The 20,266-nt window shown below is 52.5% G+C and overlaps 1 protein-coding gene and 1 long non-coding RNA gene across 8 annotated transcripts in view; one reads left to right on the top strand and one right to left on the bottom strand.

The window, feature by feature from the left end:
* Positions 1–9,305: 9,305 nt before the first annotated feature.
* On the top strand, positions 9,306–11,384 carry LOC134757742 (uncharacterized). Its single transcript, XR_010132158.1, has 3 exons — positions 9,306–9,542; positions 9,854–10,213; positions 10,975–11,384. It is a non-coding gene; the product is annotated as an uncharacterized lncRNA (long non-coding RNA).
* A 2,355-nt stretch (positions 11,385–13,739) lies between these two features.
* The window catches only part of EPHB2 (EPH receptor B2), a 206,997-nt gene continuing 200,470 nt past the window's right edge, over positions 13,740–20,266 (bottom strand). For 6 of the 7 annotated variants that reach the window (XM_063701892.1, XM_055355247.2, XM_031011809.3 and 3 more), the window contains exons 13-16: positions 19,921–20,070; positions 18,514–18,707; positions 16,468–16,623; positions 13,740–15,603 (exon numbers count right to left, since the gene is read on the bottom strand). In XM_063701892.1, the coding sequence (XP_063557962.1) occupies positions 15,495–15,603; positions 16,468–16,623; positions 18,514–18,707; positions 19,921–20,070 (609 nt within the window). In that variant the 3' untranslated portion in view covers positions 13,740–15,494. Of the gene's footprint in view, positions 15,604–16,467; positions 16,624–17,979; positions 18,091–18,513; positions 18,708–19,920; positions 20,071–20,266 lie in introns of those variants that run through there. The other variant, XM_055355285.2, reaches the window with a different exon arrangement.

The following is a 20,266-nucleotide window of genomic DNA, read 5'->3' on the forward strand; positions in this document are numbered from 1 at the left end:
TGGAGGACTTTTTGGTCCCCAGTTTCTCTCACACCCACATCCAATCCATCCGCAAATCCTCCTGGCTTGACCTTCATACTGTGCCTGGAACCCATCGCTTTTCACCACTTCTGCTCCTGCTGCCCTGTTCCAAGCCACTCTCCTCTCCCTCTAGGGTTATTATCGTTATATCCTAACTGTCTCCCTGCTTCTCCCCTGGCTCCCCGTGATGGTTGGTTTTCTGTGTCATCTTGGCTAAGCTGTAGAACCCAATAATTCAAACACTAATCCAGGTGTTGCTGTGAAGGTATTTGTAGATATAGCTCACATCTACAGTCAGTGGACTTTAAGTAAAGGAGATTATCCTCAGTAATTTGGGTAGGCCTCATCCAATCAGCAAAAGGCGCCTTAAGAACAAAATTGAGGTTTCCCTAAGGAAGGAGAAATTCTGCCTCTGTACTGCAGCATCAGCCCCTGCCTGAGAGATTCCAGCCTGCTGGTCCACCCAACGGATTCTGGATGTGCTGGCTGATTTGGGTAAGTCAATTCCTTGAAATAAATCTTTTAATATATATCGTACTGGTTTTGTTTCTCTGGAGAAACCTGACTGATACATCCCCCCACCATCATTCTGCAAGGCAATCAAAGCAATCCTTTTAAAAGTCAGATCACGGCACTGGTGCTCTCAGACACTCCACAGGCTTTCATCTCATGCGGAGAAAAGTGCAAGTTCACCTCATGGTCCACAGAGGACCCCAGCTCTCCATACTCTCCCCCTTATTCTTTCTGCTCCAGGCATCCTGGCCTCTTTGCGGATCCTTGAGCACTCCAGGCATCCTCTGGCCTCAGGGCCTTTGCTCCTGCTGTCCCCTCTGTCTGGAAAGCACTTCCCCGGTGAGCCACTCGTTTGCTCCCTCACCCCTTCAGCCATTTCTTTTTTTTTTTTTTTTTGAGACAGAGTCTTGCTCTGTTGCCCAGGCTGGAGTGCAGTGGTGCTATCTCAGCTCACTGCAACCTCCACCTCCCGGGTTCAGGTGATTCTCCTGCCTCAGTCTCCTCAGTAGCTGGGATCACAGGCATGCCTACCACATCCAGCTAATTTTTCTACTTTTAATAGAGATGGGATTTTGTCAAGTTGGCCAGGCTGGTCTCAAACACTTGGCCTCAAGTGATCCACCCGCCTTGGCCGCCCAAAGTGCTAGGATTACAGGTGCAAGCCACCATACCTGGCCCCCTTCAGTCATTTCTTTGTTCATATGTCATCTTCTCAATGAGACCTTCCCTGACCATCCTATTTTTGTAAACTGAGGGATAATGTACAAAAATGTGTCTGGTGCACTAATCTTTGTGCCTGTTTTTTTTTCTTTTTTACGTATGCCTATACCTGTGCAACCACCAACTAGGTCAAGAAGTAGAACATTTCCAGCCCCTCTGTAAGGTTCCACTCCACAGTTCCCAGAAGTAACTACTCTTATGAATTCTATCACCATTGATGAACTCTTCTTGATCTTCATACAAACGGGATCTTAGATTATGTGCTCTTCTGTGTCCATTCTCTCTATTTTAAAATTGCAGTCCCGCTCAAGAACTCCCCAAAGCCTTTCCTGCTAATTTTTTCATGGCCTCCTCCCCACCTAATATATTGTGTTTGATTGTTTAAGTGCCTATCTGCCCCTAGTAGGACATGAGCTCTGTGTGTGCAAGCATTTTTGTCTATTTTGCTCACTGCTCTATTTCCAGTACCTGGTGAACTGACCATCACTTATGGGCAGCCAATAAATATTTGCTCAGAAAATAATGAATTAGGCTGGGTGTGGTGGCTCATGCTTGTAATCCCAGCACTTTGGGGGGCCGAGGTAGGCAGATCACTTGAGGTCAGGAGTTCAAGACCAGCCTGGCCAACATGGTGAAACCCCATCTTTACTAAAAAACAAAAAAACAAAGATTAGCCGGGTGTGGTGGTGCGTGCCTGTAATCCTAGCTACTTGGGAGGTTAGGGCATGAGAATCATTTGAACCTGGGAGGCAGAAGTTGTAGTGAGCCGAGATTGCACCACTGCACTCCAGCCTTGGCAACAGAGGAGACTCTGTCTAAAAAATTAAAAAAATGAATTAATCTCCATTTTCTAGATGATGGCATTGAGGCTTAGAGAAGTGAAGTGACTTCCCTGTGTCACACAGCATTAATGATGGAGACAGGATTTGAACTGTCATATACCCGAACCCAAAGACTGCTCTTAACCAGCTGTTTAGTCCATGGAACCCTCCCTGAATGTCTCCATGCATGAGAGTCTGTGCACATGTGTTCATGTGTCATCATGGGTAGGCAGGTGAATGAGCACAAGGGTATTGATTTATTTGGAAATATTTTCTAAGTGCCTACTGTGTGTCAGCCACTGTGCTGGCACTGGGGACCTTCTTGGTTAGCAAAACAGACACATCTGTTTACTTGTGGCTGTATGTCTGTGTGTGTACGTGTGTTTACTGCAGTGGATGGATACACGCTTGTATGTGTGTGCTTATGTTGGGAGTGCTTGCCCCTCTCTGTTTGCAGGTGTCTTCTGTTGTGTGTGTGAGTGGAACTCTGTGTCCAAGTGTGGAGGGACCTGAGATAGCAGAGTTTTAGAGCAGACCACTGGGTTCGAATCCTGGCTCCTGCCCTTGCTAGCTGTGTAACTGTGGGCAAGTTTCTTCAAAATGCTACGCCTCAGCTGGGCACAGTGGCTCATTATTGTAATCCCAGCACTTTGGGAGGCCGAGGCGGGTGGATCACGAGGTCAGGAGTTCGAGACCAGCCTGGCCAACATGGTGAAACCCCATCTCTACTAAAATTACAAAAAATTAGCCGTGCATGGTGGCACGCACCTGTAGTCCCAGCTACTCGGGAGGCTGAGGCAGGAGAATTGCTTGAATCCGGGAGGCAGAGGTTGTGGTGAGCCAAGATCGTGCCGCTGGACTCCAGCCTGGGCAACATAGTGAGACTCTGTCTCAAAAAAACCCCCCAAAAACAAAACAAAAAAATGCTGCACCTCAGTTTTCGCATCTGTGAGATGGGGATGATGACAGTTGTTTACTTTCTTGGGTGCTTTAGGGCAGTGCCACTTAAAATATAGGCAGGAATGTTGCCTGTCCTAGAACTATTTGTTACCTGTGTACGACACAAGATAGGTACAGACATTTTAGAACCTAGTGTGACATCCTGACATTGCCAGGGCATCCAAACATGTGACTGGTGGAATCTGGCCTTGTGGAACAGAGTTTGGGTGTTGGACAAGTTTGGGTGTTGATTTCACAGTCAGACCACCTAGTGGATCCTCAACAGGTTGGGGGAAAAAAAAGCTGGGCATGGTGGGGCACACCTGTAGTCCCAGCTCCTCGAGAGGCTGAGGTGGTGAGGATCACTTGAGCCTGGATCTCGAGGCTACAATGAGCTATGATGATGCCACTGCACACCATCCTGGGCGACAGCATGAGATGTCATCTCTAAAAATAATAAAAAATGTTAAATAAAAAAGGAAAACCAAATCTAGTCTTCCACCACAAATAATTTGAAAAGCACGAGTTTAGAGGATTAAGCAGGATGATACAGGGAAACCACTCAGAACGGTGCCTGATGTGTAGTAGTGTTGGAGAATGTTCTCTGTTGTAATGACAGAGGCTGAGTACGTGTACATGTGATGGGAGCAGAGTGCGGGGCTGAGTTTGAGCATGAGCCTGCATCTGTGTGCCTGTGTGTACACGTGGATGTGGGGCGGGAGGGATGTCACAGCTTTGTGTGTGAATGTGTGTCTGTGTGCAGCTGACAACACGACTGTGTGCACCGTAGGAGTTGCTTACAAATGAGTGTGTGTAAATGTGCAGTGCCTCTGGCTGAAAGCGGGTGTTTATGGATGTGTGTGAGTGTGTAGGGCTGGGGGGCTGAGGGAAGGAGATGGGGTCAACTCCAGCACGGTTTCTGCTGCCTGGGGACTCACCATCACCAGGGACTGTGCTGTAGCAATAGAGTCTTTTTTTTTTTTTTTTTTTTTTTTTTTTTTTTTTTGAGATGGAGTGTTTCTCTGTTGCCCAGGCTGGAGTGCAGTGGTGTGATCTCGGCTCACTGCAACCTCTGCCTCCCGGATTCAAGTGATTCTCCTGCCTCAGCCTCTCAAGTAGCTGGGATTACAGGCGCCCACCACCACACTTGGCTAATTTTTATATTTTTAGTAGAGACAGCGTTTTACCATGTTGGCCACGCAGGTCTCAAACTCCTGACCTCAAGATATCCACCCGCCTCAACCTCCCAAAGCGCTGGGATTACAGGCGTGAGCCACTGTGCCTGGCTTGTAGCAATAGAGTCTTGGTTTTACCTTTGTGCCACCCACAGGGGCAGCAAGGAAGGAGGTGCTCGCAGCAAGTGTGATTGGTAGAGGGCAGGGGGTGCTGGTGGCTCCAGGGTCCCCTGCACTGTGTCATCAGGGTTTCTGGGGCAGGGCTGATCCAGGCAGACACTTTGATCTGATGGGTTTGGTGGAGGAGTGGAGGGGGGTGGGGCGGTGGGGAGGGGCAGAGCATTTCTATAGTCCCATGGGGGTGGGGGTGGGGTCTCCATAGCCATGACTCCAAACCCAGTGAGACACTATGGGAAACAGCCCCTCCCTTGTTTCTCTTTTTCTCCTTGATGACATTTTGTTGTGGCAGCCATGATGCCCCTGTGTCTGAGAAATGACTGAACTTGTGGATGCCCATTTGGAGCCTGGAGGGGCAAAGATTGGTCTCAGCTGTCCCAGGGGTGGGAGAGAAGGGTGAGAAGAAGGTTGAGAGGAGCCAATAAGGGTTAGATGAGAGAGCTGGGAGTTGGGGACCTGGGTCAGGGTCCCTGAGCAGGGAGTAGACCCCTGTGAGATTGTACTGGATCTCAGAATGGGAAGGAGAGTCTAAGGAAAGCCCAGTTTGGTCCAGGAACTGGGGCAGGTGGAAATAGAAAGGGGATCCAGGCTTCTCAGAGGAACCAGGCTGGGAGACAGAAGTCATCTTGGGTGATGGGTCAGAGGCCCCAGGACACCTAAGGAAGGCCTGGAATTTGCAAGCTGAGCCACCCGTACTGTGTGCCTGTGTGTGGTGCCTGAACCAGCTGACCTCACCATGAGCTGTCACAGACTGTCCTCCTTAAGGGATCTGGTGGCATTGCCAGCCTGCTTTATGAACTGCCATAAGGGGTCATGTATTACGTTTGATCTAGCAATCACTTCTGTGCCAGTGTTACTTACGTAGTGTGTTAGTCTGTTTCTGCTGCTATGACAAAATACCCAAGACTGGGTAACTTGTAAACAGCAGAAATTGATTTCTCACAGTTCTGGAGGCTGGGAAGTCCAAGATCAAGGCACCAACAGGCTCAGTGTCTGATGAGGGCCTGCTCCTTATAGACGGTGCCTTCTCTGTGTCTTCACTTGGTGGAAGGGATGGAAGGGCCAAAGGGGACAAAGTCTGTGTCCTCATGTGGCAGAAGAGCAGAACAAGCAAGCTGACCAAGATGTGAAGCCTCTTTTCAGAGGGCCTCAATCCCCTTCACCAGGGCTCTGCCCTCATGGTTCAATCACCTCCTAAAGGTCCCCACTAAATACTATTACACTTGTGATTATGTCTCAACACAGGAATTTTTGTGGACATTCAGACCATAGCACATAGAAATTCACAAAAGATATTACGTCAGTGTTTGACTTCATACCTTTGCATCTGCCATTCCCTCGACCTGGAATACTCGTCTCCATCCTCTCTCTCTGCTTCCTGGAGAGCTCCCAGTCATGCTCTGGAACCCTGCTCAGCTCCTCAAAGGGGTGTCCTTCAGGGTTAGTTGCTCCCTTCCTGGAAGCTGTCGACACCTTGAATGCCATGCACATCACCTGCGTTGTAGTGACCCATGTACATGCTGGTCTCCTCCACTGACTGAGCACTTCCACGAGGGCAGGCATGGGTCTCATTCACTGCAGCGCTCCCAGCACCAGCCTAGTGCTTGGCTTTCCATGGGTGCCTGATTCATGGGCAGTGAAGTGGCCCAAATGCCCTGATAAGCTCTTGGGGGCAGGAGTCATTTGTTTCCCCCACGGCATCTAATGCAGTACTTTTGTGCAGTAGGAATTCAGTAAGTACTTCCTGAATGAATGAATGAATGAATGAGTGAGTTATGATTCACTCATAGCTCACAATTCTGCAAGGCTGTACAGGAAGCATGGTTCTGGCATCTGCTTGGCTCCTGGGAAGGCCTCAGGAAACTTACAATTATGGTGAATCAGAGGACAGCCTCCCGGTTCCCATCCCTTTCCGGGCTCTATGCCATAGTGTTTTCCAGGCCTAACTTTAACCCCTAGCTCCAGATCTACCTGCAACTCCCAGAGCATTACCCAAGTGTGTTCCCAGGGACACTGGTCCCATGAGATGCTCTCCCAGAGGGAAAGCCTGCAAATGGTAACACCTTTTTAGAGATTCACATTGCACTTTTACCATATTTAAGACTCTGCAATATCCTGGGACAAACAAATCTGATTAACTTGCCTTACCCCAGAATTTGCCAAATGTATTCGACCATGGAACCCTCACTGAATGTCTCTGATATCTACTTGACAAATATGTATTGAGTGTCTAGCATGAGGCAAGTGATATGGTTTGGATCTGTGTCCCCACCAAATCTCATGGCGAATTGTAATTCCCATTGTTGGAGGTGAGGCCTGGTAGGAGGTGATTGGGTCATGGGGGCAGAGTTCTCATGAATGGGTTAGCACCATCCCCACCATGCTGTTATTGTGATGGTGAGTGAGTTATGGTGAGATCTGGTTGTTTAAAAGAGTGTGGCACCTCCTCCCTCTCTCTCTTGCCCCTGTTTCCACCAGGTGACATGTGTGCTCCCCCTTTGCCTTCCATCATGATTGTAAGTTTCCTGAGGCCTTCCCAGGAGCCCAGCAGATGCGAGAATCATGCTTCCTGTACAGCCTTGCAGAACCATGAGCCAATTAAGCCTCTTTTCTTCACAAATTACCTAGTTTTGGGTATTTCTTTATAGCAGTGTGAGAATGAACTAATTCAGCAGGCATCATCTTGGTTGCAAAGAACACAGCAAGAGAGTATGATAGACGTTGGCCCTGCCTTCGTGGGCCTCCTGCTCAGCACAATAATAATAGCTCACGTCTGTGAGTGCCAAGGCTTTCCATGCTCTATCTCACTGACTCCTCACCCACACTCTAGGAGTTAGAAACAATTGCCCTTGTTTTACAGACATGAAAATGGGGCTCAGCACAGTTATGTGACCTCTGCAAGGCAGCTAACAAATGGCAGAGTTGGGATATGAACTCTAAGCCCCTGACAGCAGAGCTGAAACTGTTAAAACACAACGGGGTGTTCTTAGAACACTTAAAAGCTGCTTTATGTCAACACTCCACCCTAGCCCAGGCCAAATCCGCACCCCAACCCCAGCTCCAGGCCCAGCCCTAGCCTAGCTCCATTCTTAGCCCTGGAAAACTGCTAGTCATACTTTAGAACCCTGCCCAGGGCCTCTGAGAGCTCCTACTTGTTCTCTGGGGAACCTCAGATGAAAAAGAAATACTGAGTCCAAGTGATAATTTTTACAATTCACATTTATTTTGGGAAAAAAAGGTTCTGCTAAAAATACTCCTACAAAGGCATTGGAGTAACAGGGTCAGGGTTGATCTTGGACACAGCTGGTGAGATTTCCTTGGTCACAGCAGTGGGGTCTGGAGGAGCCAGGTCTGACCCACGGCCGTTGGAACCCCAGCTGTATCAGTCCCTGACCTCCCAACATTGTCAGGAAAACCCATATTTATGACCACAGGAAACAGGGTTCTGGGAAACCCTGCCAGACAGCCCCATACCCTGGTTGAGAGCTCCGGTCTGCATAGCTCAGGCTGGGGCAGACACTTCAGGAGAAGGAGTGTGCACACTCACCCCCACAGCCCGTGGCTCTGACAGCAGCTCCAGGGAGGCCACGCTCAAAGAGGGTGCCACAGTGCCCCCCCGGGGATCTGGGATTTGACTGGCAAAGGATCTGACAGTGGAGAGGGGCTGAGTGTGTACCACTGGTAGCAGCATAGCATAGTGATTAAGTGGGGGGTGCTGGGGTCAGAGGCCACTTACTGGCTGTGTGACCTGGGAGAGCCACCATGTCACGTCTCTGAGTTTGCTAGTCTGTGGAGTGGGAGTAATAATTGTACCTGTCTCACAGAGGTGTGAGGATTAGGCAAGACATTGTGTATAAAAAGTTGGGCATGGTGCCTGGCACATTGCTGGCACTCAAGAAATAGCAGCTATGATTATGATTTGGGGGCTGGGCATGACCAAGTGGTAATTACTCTTCTCTGGAGTCCAAGAAGGCTAGTTGTGAGTGAATGTCCCTGCCAGGCCTATGCTGGGCCAGCCTCAGAGGCTCAACTTGGTGCCCCCTGCCCATCAGAGTCCCTCTCCACAGAGGGGAAAGCGGCCAGGCTGATGATGGAGTGATTCACAGGCACCTCTGCCGTGTGGCCTCCCAGCTCTGGAAGGCAGTGACTAAGATTAGAAAGGTCAAGGGGGGTCTTGGAAGGGGACGGAGGCTGTGTGGCCATGGAAGCTATGTCCCAAATGTCAGAGGGAAGGCACCTGGCTCTGGAGTTTGCAGCAAGACCCTGTGGTTGTCCAGTGTTAAGACTCTGGCTCTGAATAGGAAGGGGTTCTGCTTCGGAAATATTCCTCAGTGGGGGTCTCCCAAGGCAAATTCCTGGCCCTGCAGCTTCCTTGCTGCAGGGAGGGAAATTCCACCCCAGATGAGTCCCTCCCCAGACTGAGCCAGTGGGGCCCTGCTTGGTTCCTAGGTCCACCAGCCAGTGGGCACTGTGGCCTGTGTGGGGCTTTACTCAGCTGTAGCCTGGAACAACCAGCCCCTTTTCCCCCCAGGAAGGCCTGACACATGCAATTCTGCCACTCTACCAGGGAAAGACGTTCTGCACCCCACTCAAAAGGAGGGTCTTTGGCCCTTGCCAAGGTGCATCTGTAACTCAGATCCAAGGGATGGAGCTTTTCTTAGTATCTGTTTTCAGCTGTCTCCCTCCCCATCTCTTTCTCTCTTTCTTGCTCTTTTTTTTTGTGCTTTTAAAAAATTGCTAGGGCCCACAGGTCTGGGGAATAGCAACGAACAATGAGACTCGAAATTTCAAGAATTAGCAGCATAGAATCATAGTGTGATGGAATCTTAGAAACATGGAATCATTCCATTGGAATCTTAGAATGATGGGGCTTTGCAATCCTAGAATCTTGGAATCTTTCACCTGTGGAACGTTAGAATTCTTGACTCTTGCAGTCTCAGCAGGGCCCCCAAGAGTGTATGTGGTCCTGGCTGTGACCTCCTCCCTCCTCCCTCTCCTGCTCCCTCTCCTTCAACAGGGGCCATCAGGTCTTGGGTAGAGACAGGGCCTTTGCTCTCTCCCTCCTCTAGGAAAAGCCGTGTCTTGGTCTGGGTAGCCGGGCTTGGTAGTGGTGGTGGGGCATCTGTAGCTCTAGGTCCAGCTGGAGGCCCCGCCTGGCCAGGTGTTGAGTGAACAGGTCTGGACCATAGCCTTGGGGTCTGTGGGGTCTCCCAGGGTGGCCCTGAGTGGGTTGCTGGGCCCCTCCAAAGTATTAAATTTCTGCTGCTTCTTGTTATATCAGCTTTCTCAAGGCAGCCTTCATGCTGCGAAGCTAAACTCAGACAGACTCTGGGTCTGAGGGTCTTTCTAATTTTCCTGAAAGCTTAGCTCTGTCTGGGCACATTCCTGAGGGTCAGCTCTACCCCCTACTTCATGGGTCCTAATCTGTGTCTGGGTTTGGGCATCCTATCTGAAAATGTCCTGCTTTTTCTTAATCCCTGTCTACAGCAGACCCTCTCTCTGCAGACATCAGGGCAGTTTGTTGTGGGGGAAGAGTCAAGTGAGGATTTCCATGTCTGGAGGAATCTCCTGGAGGAGCTTGTCAAAAAATGGAGACTCTTGGGCCCAACCCCAGGGATTCTGATTTAGGGGGTTGGGGTGGCGCCCAGGAGTCTGCAAGTTAAACAATAAATAGCCCAGGAGATTCTGATACAGGTGGGCGATGGCAAACATTTTGAGAAATCCCAGGAGGTGGGAAGGAAGGACTACAGACAGATGGCCTGGTTGGAATCTTCTGGGAATCACCTCTGGGAATCAGTTTCCTCACTCATAAAGTGGAGAGGATAATGCTTTGGCACCTGGCATATGGTAAGTATTCAGCGATTATTGCAATCCCTGTGGTTCCAACCTCCTGAGATTAGCCTCCGAGGGGGTGTGCCCGGAGTTGACTCTTTCCTGTTATGTGACAAAGGCCAAGTCCTTTTCTGCAGCCAACACTCTGACCTTAGTTTCTCTGAAGGAAAAACTGGCAGCTGCAAGACCATTCTCCACCTTAAGTTTGATGGCAGAAGCCATTTTGCAGAAGGCTGGGTCAAGGCCGCCTGGTGGTGTATTCGCATGCGTGTGTAGCATCACACAGCACAGTGGGGCTCCCTCAACTTCCCTCTGGGTTTCCCCAGGATAACACATTATTGGAAAAGACAGGACCCCAGACTCATTCCAACACGTCTGGGTGATCTCTCCAGGACTAGGGTGACCAGGGCAGGGATGGGTTTCCTGAGCAATTTCTCATGCCCACCCGCACGCCCGCCCCCGCCAGGCTCAGCTCCTTTGGTGTCTGGCAGCTTTCTCCCCACCCCACCCCTGCCACCTCTAGAGAAGCCTGGAGGAAATGGGGTAGACATCAGCCAAATTAAGAATCAGGTAGCACAAGACCCAACCCTGCTGTTCCAAGCAGCTGAAGTGACTCTTTGGATTATCTGCGTCAGTGAGGATGGAAACTGAAGCAGCAGGGCCTGGCTTCTCCTGGAATAAATGAGGGCCGCTCCGGGGGCAATTCCTTCTCGGGGAGAGGAGTAGCTGGGAGGCATCCTGCCCCATCTGATGGCTGAACTGGTGCTTCTTCCTAGAACCTGATGCTCACTATGCTACTCTCCTGCTCAAGAACCTGCTGTGGCTGGACTGTACATCACGCCTAAACTGCCTCAACCTCCACTTATATCAACCTTCACTTCCCCCGTTCCACTGGCCCATCCAGACACAACTCCTCACTGTGTTGGACCATTCTGGCAGCTGCGTCTTGGAGTGACCTTTCTTTTGACCTCTGTCATTTTCAAGACAGCCTCTCCATGAAGCCCTCCTTGACAGCCCCAGCCCACTTGAGCTTTCTTTTCTCTTAGTGGCCAGCATCAGACACCAACTGTTTCTCGTCATCTAATTGAGCATGGTAGAGGAGACACTGGAAACAGAAAAAAACCAAAGCTCATGGCCTTGCTCTGCTCCTTCCTGGCTGTGTTATCCTGAGCAAAGTACTTCATCCCCCTGAGCCTCAGTTTCCCCCAAAAATATGCAGGGGGAATACTCCTTCCTGATGGGACTAAGGTGTATAAGTGTTTTGCACAGCCTGCCTCACCCAGTCCAATGCTCTCATTTTACAGATGGCTCAGTGAGGGGAAGTGTCTCCCCAGATTCACATCCCTAGTGACAGGAGCAGGCTGCTACCCTGCGGTCATGATGCACTTTCCCTAGCATCATGTGGTACCCTGTCTTTTGAATGCATTTACGTTATCTTCCCTAGCAAGAGTCTTCCAGCCTTTGGTACCATCTTCAAACAACAGGGGCCCTGGAGTGAGCCAGGAGTGGCCCAGGGCCCAGCCCTGGGGTGGGTGATGGTCTGGGGCCTGGGTCCTTCCTGTGCTTCAGTGAGGCAGGAGGATTAACTGGGCAGGGCGGGAGCTCCCAGCCTTTTGGAGATGAGCCCCTGATGGGAGAGGAGTGTGAGGCTAGTGACTGCTCACAAGGTGGTGGCAGAGAGCCCCTAGATGGTGGCAGGGTGGGGACCAACTAGAAATGATGGGGAAAGTTCAGCTGATGCCATCTGAGTAAGAGGCACTGCTGGTTAGTAAACAGCCATAGCCCTGAGTCCCTTAAGTGTCTCCTACTGCCCCACCACCCGGGTCCCTGCTCTGAGGCCTCTGGTCCAGCACTCAGGCCATCATCTATTCTGATTGGTCTGCCTGAGTCTTCGCAGTTGATATTTTGGATATCATCCCCCAGGGAGAGGACTGCTGAGCACCAACAATGACCCATTCTGGGGGCTTCGTGGCAGTAGGGGTGCGGGTGGGTAGCATGGCTCTCTCCTACCCAGCCTGGCGCTGCACAGCTCTGCTAGCTGCACCCTCCCAGAGCAGCTGGTCCCCATTTCCACGGTGCCCCGGCCTGTGTTTACAAGGCAGCTTTCTTTCCTGCAGTACCAACTGTGTGCAGAGCAGGCGGAAACTCCCCTAACACTGCTGGGCAGGCGGGGGCTGGCACTTGGGGAGGTTGAGCCAGGAAAGGATTAGTAACCAGGCAGCGGGTGGCTCAGAGCTGTGTGCCTGGGCGAGCGGGTGGTGTAAGTGGAAGGCGCTTGGCAACACGGCCTGCCACTCCCTGCTGAGCAGCAAGCAAGAGGTTGGGGCGGGGCGACTGCCCCGGTAGCGGGTGGGGTGGGTGGGTGGGGGTGGAGGAGATGTGAGCAGCGCCTGTACCCCTGGGACAGTCACAGTGACATCTGTTTGTTACCCTGAAGTGGAGACACAGAGGTCTGGTAGCACCTGTGCTCTGGGAAGCAGGTTTGCAGGGGGCCATGGCCACTGAGGACCTCGGCCCTGGAGGGTGGAGGGGCAGACATGCTGGCTAGTGGTCACCAGCTCAGCGGCTTAGGACAGGAAGCCATCTGACGGGAAGCACCGACTGCCAGCCCCATGTGGGGCCCCAGAACAGTTGGGGGGTGGGCTGGGGAGACAGAACTAATCTAAAGAGCATCAGGGCAGCTCCCGCCAGAAGGTGACCTTGTGTGCCGAGACAGCTGCCACCCGCGCGGGGCACCTTTGGGGCACAAAGTGAAGGCCAGTGGGCCACTGCCGGCCAGTTTGTGGGAAACCTGCCAATGCTTTCCCTGTGGCTCGCCCTGCTGTCCCCATGGGGGGCCCACACTTCTCTCTAATCCCTTCCTTCCCTTTGCAGCTCAGGCTCCCGGAACAGGTGAGTGACAGACGATGGGCTGTGCTGTGCTGGATGTTCACTCTGACCGTGGCGCTTCTAGCTGGCTGCCTGTGGCCCGAATCTTTCTCACTGGCCATCTCCTCGGATCTGGGAAAGGTCCCGAGAGGTAGTCTCCTTGGCTCCCCTTCCTCAGCCAGACCCGATATCCATGGCACATCCATCTCCCTGCCTCCTCCTGCCACGTGGACAATTCTGATTTTAATGTGAGCAAGAGCTCATTTGCACAGAGAAAACCAGAGTTGGCTGTGCCTGGGGGTCCATGAGCACTCTAAGACCCTCACGTTCCCACTATGACAGCTCACCTGATACCCAGACCCTCTTCCGAGTGCACTCTCGTCAATTCTCTGCTACTTATGTACCTGCAGGGGCTCACCCTGATTCCCCGGGCATCGAAGGCTGAGTTCTGAGCCACTTCCAACTCACTTCCTTTGTTGCCTGTGCTTTTGACAAGCCAGGGCCAGAAAGGCCACGTGGAGCTGTCGTTCTCCATGTGTTTTCTCTGCCCTGGGCTTTCTGGAAGCCTGAGGGAGGAAGGGCTGCTTAGAAGAGCAACCCTTAGCACCTGGGTCACGTGCATCCCAAGGGTACCAAGGTCTCCCTTGGAACTTACAGAGAACAGGGGTCATATTATAACTAAAGCGTTTATTTCCATTCAATTCACTAACTGATTGCTCTGCTTGGGTGTCTGTGTTGGCTCACAGGAGGGAGTCTGTGGCCAGATCCCTAGACTGAGGGCTTCCCCATGGCCAAGACCTTTAGGCCCAGCAAAGGTCTGGTGGGGGGAAGGAGGTGGGAGAGAAATCACACACTTTCTCTCCAGGGAAGGGAAGAAGCATGCTTGCCCGTGTCTCTGAGCGCACCCTCTGGAGGGCAGGGTATCACAGTGAATGATCCGGGTCCTGGCCTCCGATGCAGCCTGGTTTAGGCTCCCAGAGGCAAAACTGGGTTTTGACCATCTGAGGGCACTCAGTAGCCTCAAAGGGGCCTATTTGCCTGGGAAGTACTAGATAGATTGGGGCAGGAGAGTGGGAAGTGGGCAAGGACTTCCAGCCCTGCAGCCTCAGAGCCCACTTCCTCCTCAATCTGTCCCTTTCATCAACAGTCCTGGAGTGGGAAGCTCCTCCACCTTGGCGCCTCCCCCTCCACACCCAAATCTCACTCCAGTCTCTGAATGGCCCAGATGGCCCCATGGCAGTGGGCTTTGGTGAGGCCTGGTGGCAGGTGGGAGGAGGGAAGAGTGTCAATGAAAACCGTATAAAAAAATCCAGAAATGTGCATATAAAATCTCGCCCTTGGTGTATTGCCTAAGTCAGTAAGCAGAAAGCACCTTCTTCCTGGAGAAGGATCAAGTCCTCAAAAGGTAGGAAATGTCAAAGTGTCACTTCATTGTCATTAAAAAAAACCCAAAAACAAAAAACAACCCAACAAACAAACCCCCTAAACCAAAACCACCCTGTGACCAAAATACCCCCGAGTCCAGGAATTGCTGTAAACAAACCCAGATGCAGGATCAACCCTTCTCAGCGGCAGTCGGAGCTGACGGCAGTCACTGCAGTATCAGTCCTCGAGGCGGGGGCTGGCGGGAGTGGGCACCAGGCGGGCCAGGCTGCCAGGCTGTGCACGTGATATGTACCTGAAGCTGCAGACCTGGGGGGTGGCCATCCTCAGGAAGGCTGACCTTTCTGGGGTCCCCGCGTTCTCCCTGACCCAGGAGGACAAAAGCCCCTTTCAGCCCTGTGAGCCAACAGGAGAAACAGTGTCTTTCATTGGAGTTTCTAAAATACTCTCCAAAGACAGAAATATTCTTCTGTTTGCCCAGTGGTGGCAGGAATAGATTTTCCCAGAGGGGTTCTCAGGGTGGCTGTCTGTCCATCTGTCCCGTCCTCCAGGCGCTTGGTTGTTGAGTGAGGCCCAGAGGAGCAGCAGGGACAGGAGCCAAGGGCGGCCCCTGTCTCTCCCCTTCACATTTGTTTTTCTGAAAGTGTTTCTTGGCTTTGGCCAGGTCACCTTCCCAGAGGGAGTTGGAGAGAAACTGCTTTTGTCTCTGATTGGACACATCACATGAATCTCCCAAGCCCTTTTTCATCCCCCCGCAAGAACAGTCATTGCTTTCCTTATGAGAATCCTCTTTAAAAAATATTCCTTGAATTTCCCGCCCCCTCCCAGGATCTGTTTTCTTTTTTCCCATTCCCTTTCTTTTTCCGTCGTTTGAGTTGCATGTTTTCTTGGTGACGTCTCGTGACTGGCGCCGCTTGGTTCTTCCCGTGGCCCGTGGCCTCCTGGCGAGTGGCTGGCCCTGCAGTGGATAGAGCACCAGGAGGGCCGGCACGTGGGGCAGAGGGGGCGGGGCTTGGAGGAAGAAGTGAGCCGAGGCAGGTGAATGTCAAACCTCCACAGACTGAATCTGGTTCATCTGCGCCCGCATCACCTGGATACTGTTCAGGATTTTTTTCTGGTGGCCAGCCAAAGTGACCCCAACCCGGAGAATGTCCCTTTGGGAGAGAAGCACGTGTGTTAGGGAAATGTGCGGGTGAAGGGGTTCTGTGCCTGGTAGAGAGCTGCCTGGGCTTCCCCGGGAGGAAGATGGCAAAGCAAGGATTACTGGGGAGTGGGGAGTGGGGAGTGGGCAGGCAGCCACAGCTGGAGGGAGCGACTATGGTGTGAGGTGGAAGAGCACTTGAGTCGGAATCAGGGTCCCTAGGGGGCCTTCTCTCCCCTGCTATTGGGAGGGGGAAGCCAGCTTACATTTTCTTTCTTTTTCGAGACAGAGGAGTCTCGCTCTGTCACCCAGGCTGGTGTGCAGTGGCGTGATCTCAGCTCACTGCAACCTCTACCTCCTTGGTTCAAGCAATTCCCCTGCCTCAGCCTCCCGAGTAGCTGGCATTACAGGCGCATGCCACCTCGCGCGGCTAATTTTTTGCATTTTAGTAGAGACGGGGTTTCACCATGTTGGTCAGGCTGGTCTTGAACTCCTGACCTTGTGATCTGCCCGCCTCGGCCTCCCAATGTACTAAGATTACAGGCATGAGCCACTGTGCCGGGCTGCCAGCTTGCATTTTCTAAGCACCCGCTTCCTTTATATCTCCCTCAACCTTCCTACCAACCCCCAGTTTGTAGGTGAGAAAATGGTGGCTGAGGGAGGTGCTATGATTTGACCAAGGTCACAGAGCTTGTAGGTGGCAGGCAGACCTGGGTATCAGTCCACAGGTGACTCCGAAGTTGGCCATCTTGCCCCTTGGTCCCTGCTTCCCTATTGGGACATGATCTATTCCTCACCCTCCAGATCACCCCACTTGGCTGGTGGGGCCGGTGGAGAGGGGTGCTAAGGTGACAAGCAGAAGTGGCTGGGCACTTACTCCATCATCATCTGAGACACAACGTCAAAGGAGGTGAAGCCGGCATTGGCGAAGCTCTCCTTGTACTGCCCCATCTTGATGGCCTCCAGCCACTCGTCCACCGTGTTAAAGCTGGTGTAGTCTGGGATCGTGCGGTCCAGCAGCGGCAGGTTGATGCTGGGGTTGGGGGTGGGCGACAGAGATGGTCAGGGCACCTGTTTGCAGGGAGCGTGCAGGGACATGCCTGTAGGCTGCATATGCGTGAATGTGCACGTGTGCATCCATTTATGTGAACACAGGTGAAGGGGTATGTACGTGAGTATTTCTGCATGAGTGCGGGCATGGGTTTGAACCTGTGGAAACATGCATGCATATATATGTGAGCGTGCGAGAGTGAGTGTGTGTGCAGAACTCAAAGCTGGGGCCAACTGGGAAGTCTAGGGAAGGCACTGCAGGGATGGCCAAGAGGCTGGACCTCGGAAGTGAGGAGGGGAAGACGCAGCTCCATGCTTATTTTCAGGAGGAGGGATTTCAGCTAGACTAACTATTCTGGTTATTCACAGTTTCCTCTCCCAGTGCCATTCTCCATCCTTCTCCACCCTGGTTTGTGCTATAGGAAGCTCACCTTCTGGACTGTCCAGAGACTGTATTTCCAAAGCCCAGCTAAGGCTGGCGGCGCTAATGGGAATGACTTCTTGGCTGGCAAGGAGTGAAATGGCTCTCATGAGGTTTAAAGCTCAGAGGGATTTGATCTGGAGAGTTAGGGGTGGCTGACACAGGGTCATGGTGAGGAGAGACAGGCAGAGGGAAGCATGATGATCTCCCGCTCATAAGAACATGCTGGAAGAAGGACTTTGGCCCAAGTCCTTCCTAAGGACTTGGCTACAGCCAGCCCTAGATCCTAAGTATACCTGGCCAGACGCCCCTCTGAAACCCTGTGGGGTTGTGGGTCCTGAGGAGTAAGTGTGTGCAGGGGCAGCAGTGTGACCTGTGACAGCCACCCAAGGAAGGCAGAGGGGAGCTGCTGCGTCATGGAGCCTGCCCTGGGAGGCTTGAGCCTTGAGGAGAAGGGAGGCACCAGGTCCCCGAGCGAACACCCCTCAGGCCGAGCCCGTCTCTCAGGCATGGGGATGCTGACTCAGTGTGGGGGCACAGTTGGGTGTATGGTGAGTACAAACTTCTGAATGGGTGTGTGTGTGCAGGTGCCTATGGATGTGTGTAGGTGTGAGAGCCTGAGACTGTGTGTGTGAACAGGCATGAGTGTTTGTGCCTAATTGTGTGTTCATCTGTGCATGTAGGACTGGATTTGTGTGAGCATGTGTGTGATGAGGATATAAATGGAAGTTAGAGGGTCCAGGTTTGAGTGTGAGGGTAGCTAGGAAGGAAACTTACTGACAGGCATATCTATTCACGAACTAAGATTCTGGATCCTTTGGTATTTATTTATTTATTTATTTATTTATTTATTTATTTATTTATTTATTTATTTAGCTGGAGTTTCACTCTTTCCACTCAGGTTGGAGTGCACTGGCGCGATCTCAGCTCACTGCAACCTCTGCCTCCTGGGTTCAAGCGATTCTCCTGCCTCAGCCTCCTGAGTAGCTGGGATTACAGGTGCACACCACCAGGGGCTGGCTAATTTTTCTAAATTTTAGTAGAGAAGGGGTTTCACCATGTTGGCCAGGCTAGTCTTGAACTCCTGTCCTCAGGCGATCCACCCACTTCAGCCTCCCAAAGTGCTGGGATTACAGGCGTGAGCCATCTCTTCCTTTGGTAATTTTTCTTCATTGTCCTCTCTGACCATGCTTTAAAAGATGCCTCCTCTGCACCCACAGGGTATATGTCCTTTTCTTCCTCTGGGCAGTCTGCATCCTCTGCTCTCCTGCACCCCTAAGGCAGGGCAGGTACCCAACAAACACTAGTCCTGTCCTTCCCCATCCCAAGCTGCAGTAAGGAAGAGCATTTGCCTGAAGTGGGGGCAGAAGGGATGGGAGACGGGAAGAGGGGCAGGGCCTGGCTGGGGCAGGGGCAGGGCCTGGCTGGGGCAGGGCCAGGGCGGGGCCTTACCCAGAGGAGAGGGGCGCCATGGCTTTGAGGCTGTTGGGATTGCGGATCATCTTGTCTAGCGTGTTGACAATTTGGCCGAACTTGGGCCGGTGGTTGCGGTCCTTCTGCCAACAGTCCAGCATGAGTTGGTGCAGGGCACTCGGGCAGTCCATGGGCGGTGGCAGCCGATAGTCCTGCTCAATGGCATTGATTACCTGGGACAATGCAGGAGTGCAGTGGGGTTGGGTGGATGGGCTGAGGGCATCTACCCTCTGCCAGGCCCATCTTACCCCCAGTACATTGCACGTCTGACCTATTTAGTTGCTGTGGCAACCACTTTAACCTCCTGGAGGCAGCCCCAGGGATGGGATGACCTGGGTTTCCACCATCTAGACCCTCAATCTGACATGGCAGCTGGGTTCCTGCCCCACCCTTTGCCAATCTTGGGAAATCCAGCGCCCTGAGATAGCTTCTCCCCAGGGTCCACCAAGATGACCCTCCTGTGCCTGGTTCCACCAGCTCCTCCCACCCTGTGAGCCCCCTCTTGGCTTGGATGACCCCAAGGCCTCCCCAGTCTGCCTCCTTGCTTGACCCCACATGGCCACATGCTTGATTTTAGTGCCATTTACAGCTCCAGGGAGTGTGAGATACCTCCCTCCATCAGGCCCACACCATGGCCTCAAGCCTGGCTGGGGCTCCCTCCCACCATCTCCACCTGCTTCTCTGTCAAGGAAATGCATCCAAACACCCCTCTCAGCCTGTCCTGCCACCACGGCCAGATTCACCTTCCACAGCTCAACTGTGGGTCACCCTCCCTGTGTAAGAAGTTTCTTCGAGTCCTTCCTGTCTTCATTTTTGCTAATGGAAATCCCTTGGTTTGGCTTCAACCCCGCATTAGCCCACCTTAGCCTTTGCACACACTGTTCTTTCCCACTGGAAGCCCTCAAGTCTCCATGTCCTGCGACCTTTCGAACCCCACTTGTCCTGCGATCACTTCCTGGCTGATCTTGCCCATGCTGCCGGTGCCTCAGTGCCTCCAGGCTACTCTGATTTAGCACCTGATCGTAAAAGCTCCTGATCATAACATCTGGTTCCCTGAATAATCGTCTTGTCCCCCAGTTAGGTGGTGAACACCTGAAGGGCAGATGTGGTCTCATTTGGGGCTGGCCACAGGTGCATGCATCCTGAAGACGTGCTGATGTGTGGATGGGTGGCCTTTCCTACTTCCTACCCCCTGGAGAGTCCAGAGTCCTGTGCAGACATTCGAGTCAGCCACCACTGGGCTGGCAGCTGCCCTGGGAGCCAGGCCCATGATCTCAGAAGCCTATGTCCCACACTCTGGGAGACTGGCACAAGGCCAGGAGCCCCGATCTTCCCTCTCCCATCTGACGGGCCAGAGAGGCCTTGCCTATCCCCTTGGAGACTTACGTCCTGGTTGGTCATGTCCCAGTAGGGCCGCTCCCCATAGGACATCACCTCCCACATGACAATGCCGTAGCTCCACACATCACTGGCCGAGGTGAACTTCCGGTACTGGATGGCTTCCGGGGCTGTCCAGCGGATGGGGATCTTTCCGCCCTGGGAGACAGAAAGAGGAGGGTTTGTGGGTGGGAGGCTGGCCTGTCTGACCTCTTCTCTTAATCCTCCCACCCTGTGCCCTGTGATGCCCCAATCTCATGAGGCACCTCATTGTGCCCCAAACTTACCATGCAGCTTCAGACCACTGGGCATTTGCGCCCTCTGCATGAAGTGCCTTTTCCCACTCTGCCATCTG

The sequence above is a fragment of the Gorilla gorilla genome, chromosome 1 (assembly GCF_029281585.2).
Source record: "Gorilla gorilla gorilla isolate KB3781 chromosome 1, NHGRI_mGorGor1-v2.1_pri, whole genome shotgun sequence".
In the NCBI taxonomy this organism is placed as follows: domain Eukaryota; kingdom Metazoa; phylum Chordata; class Mammalia; order Primates; family Hominidae; genus Gorilla; species Gorilla gorilla.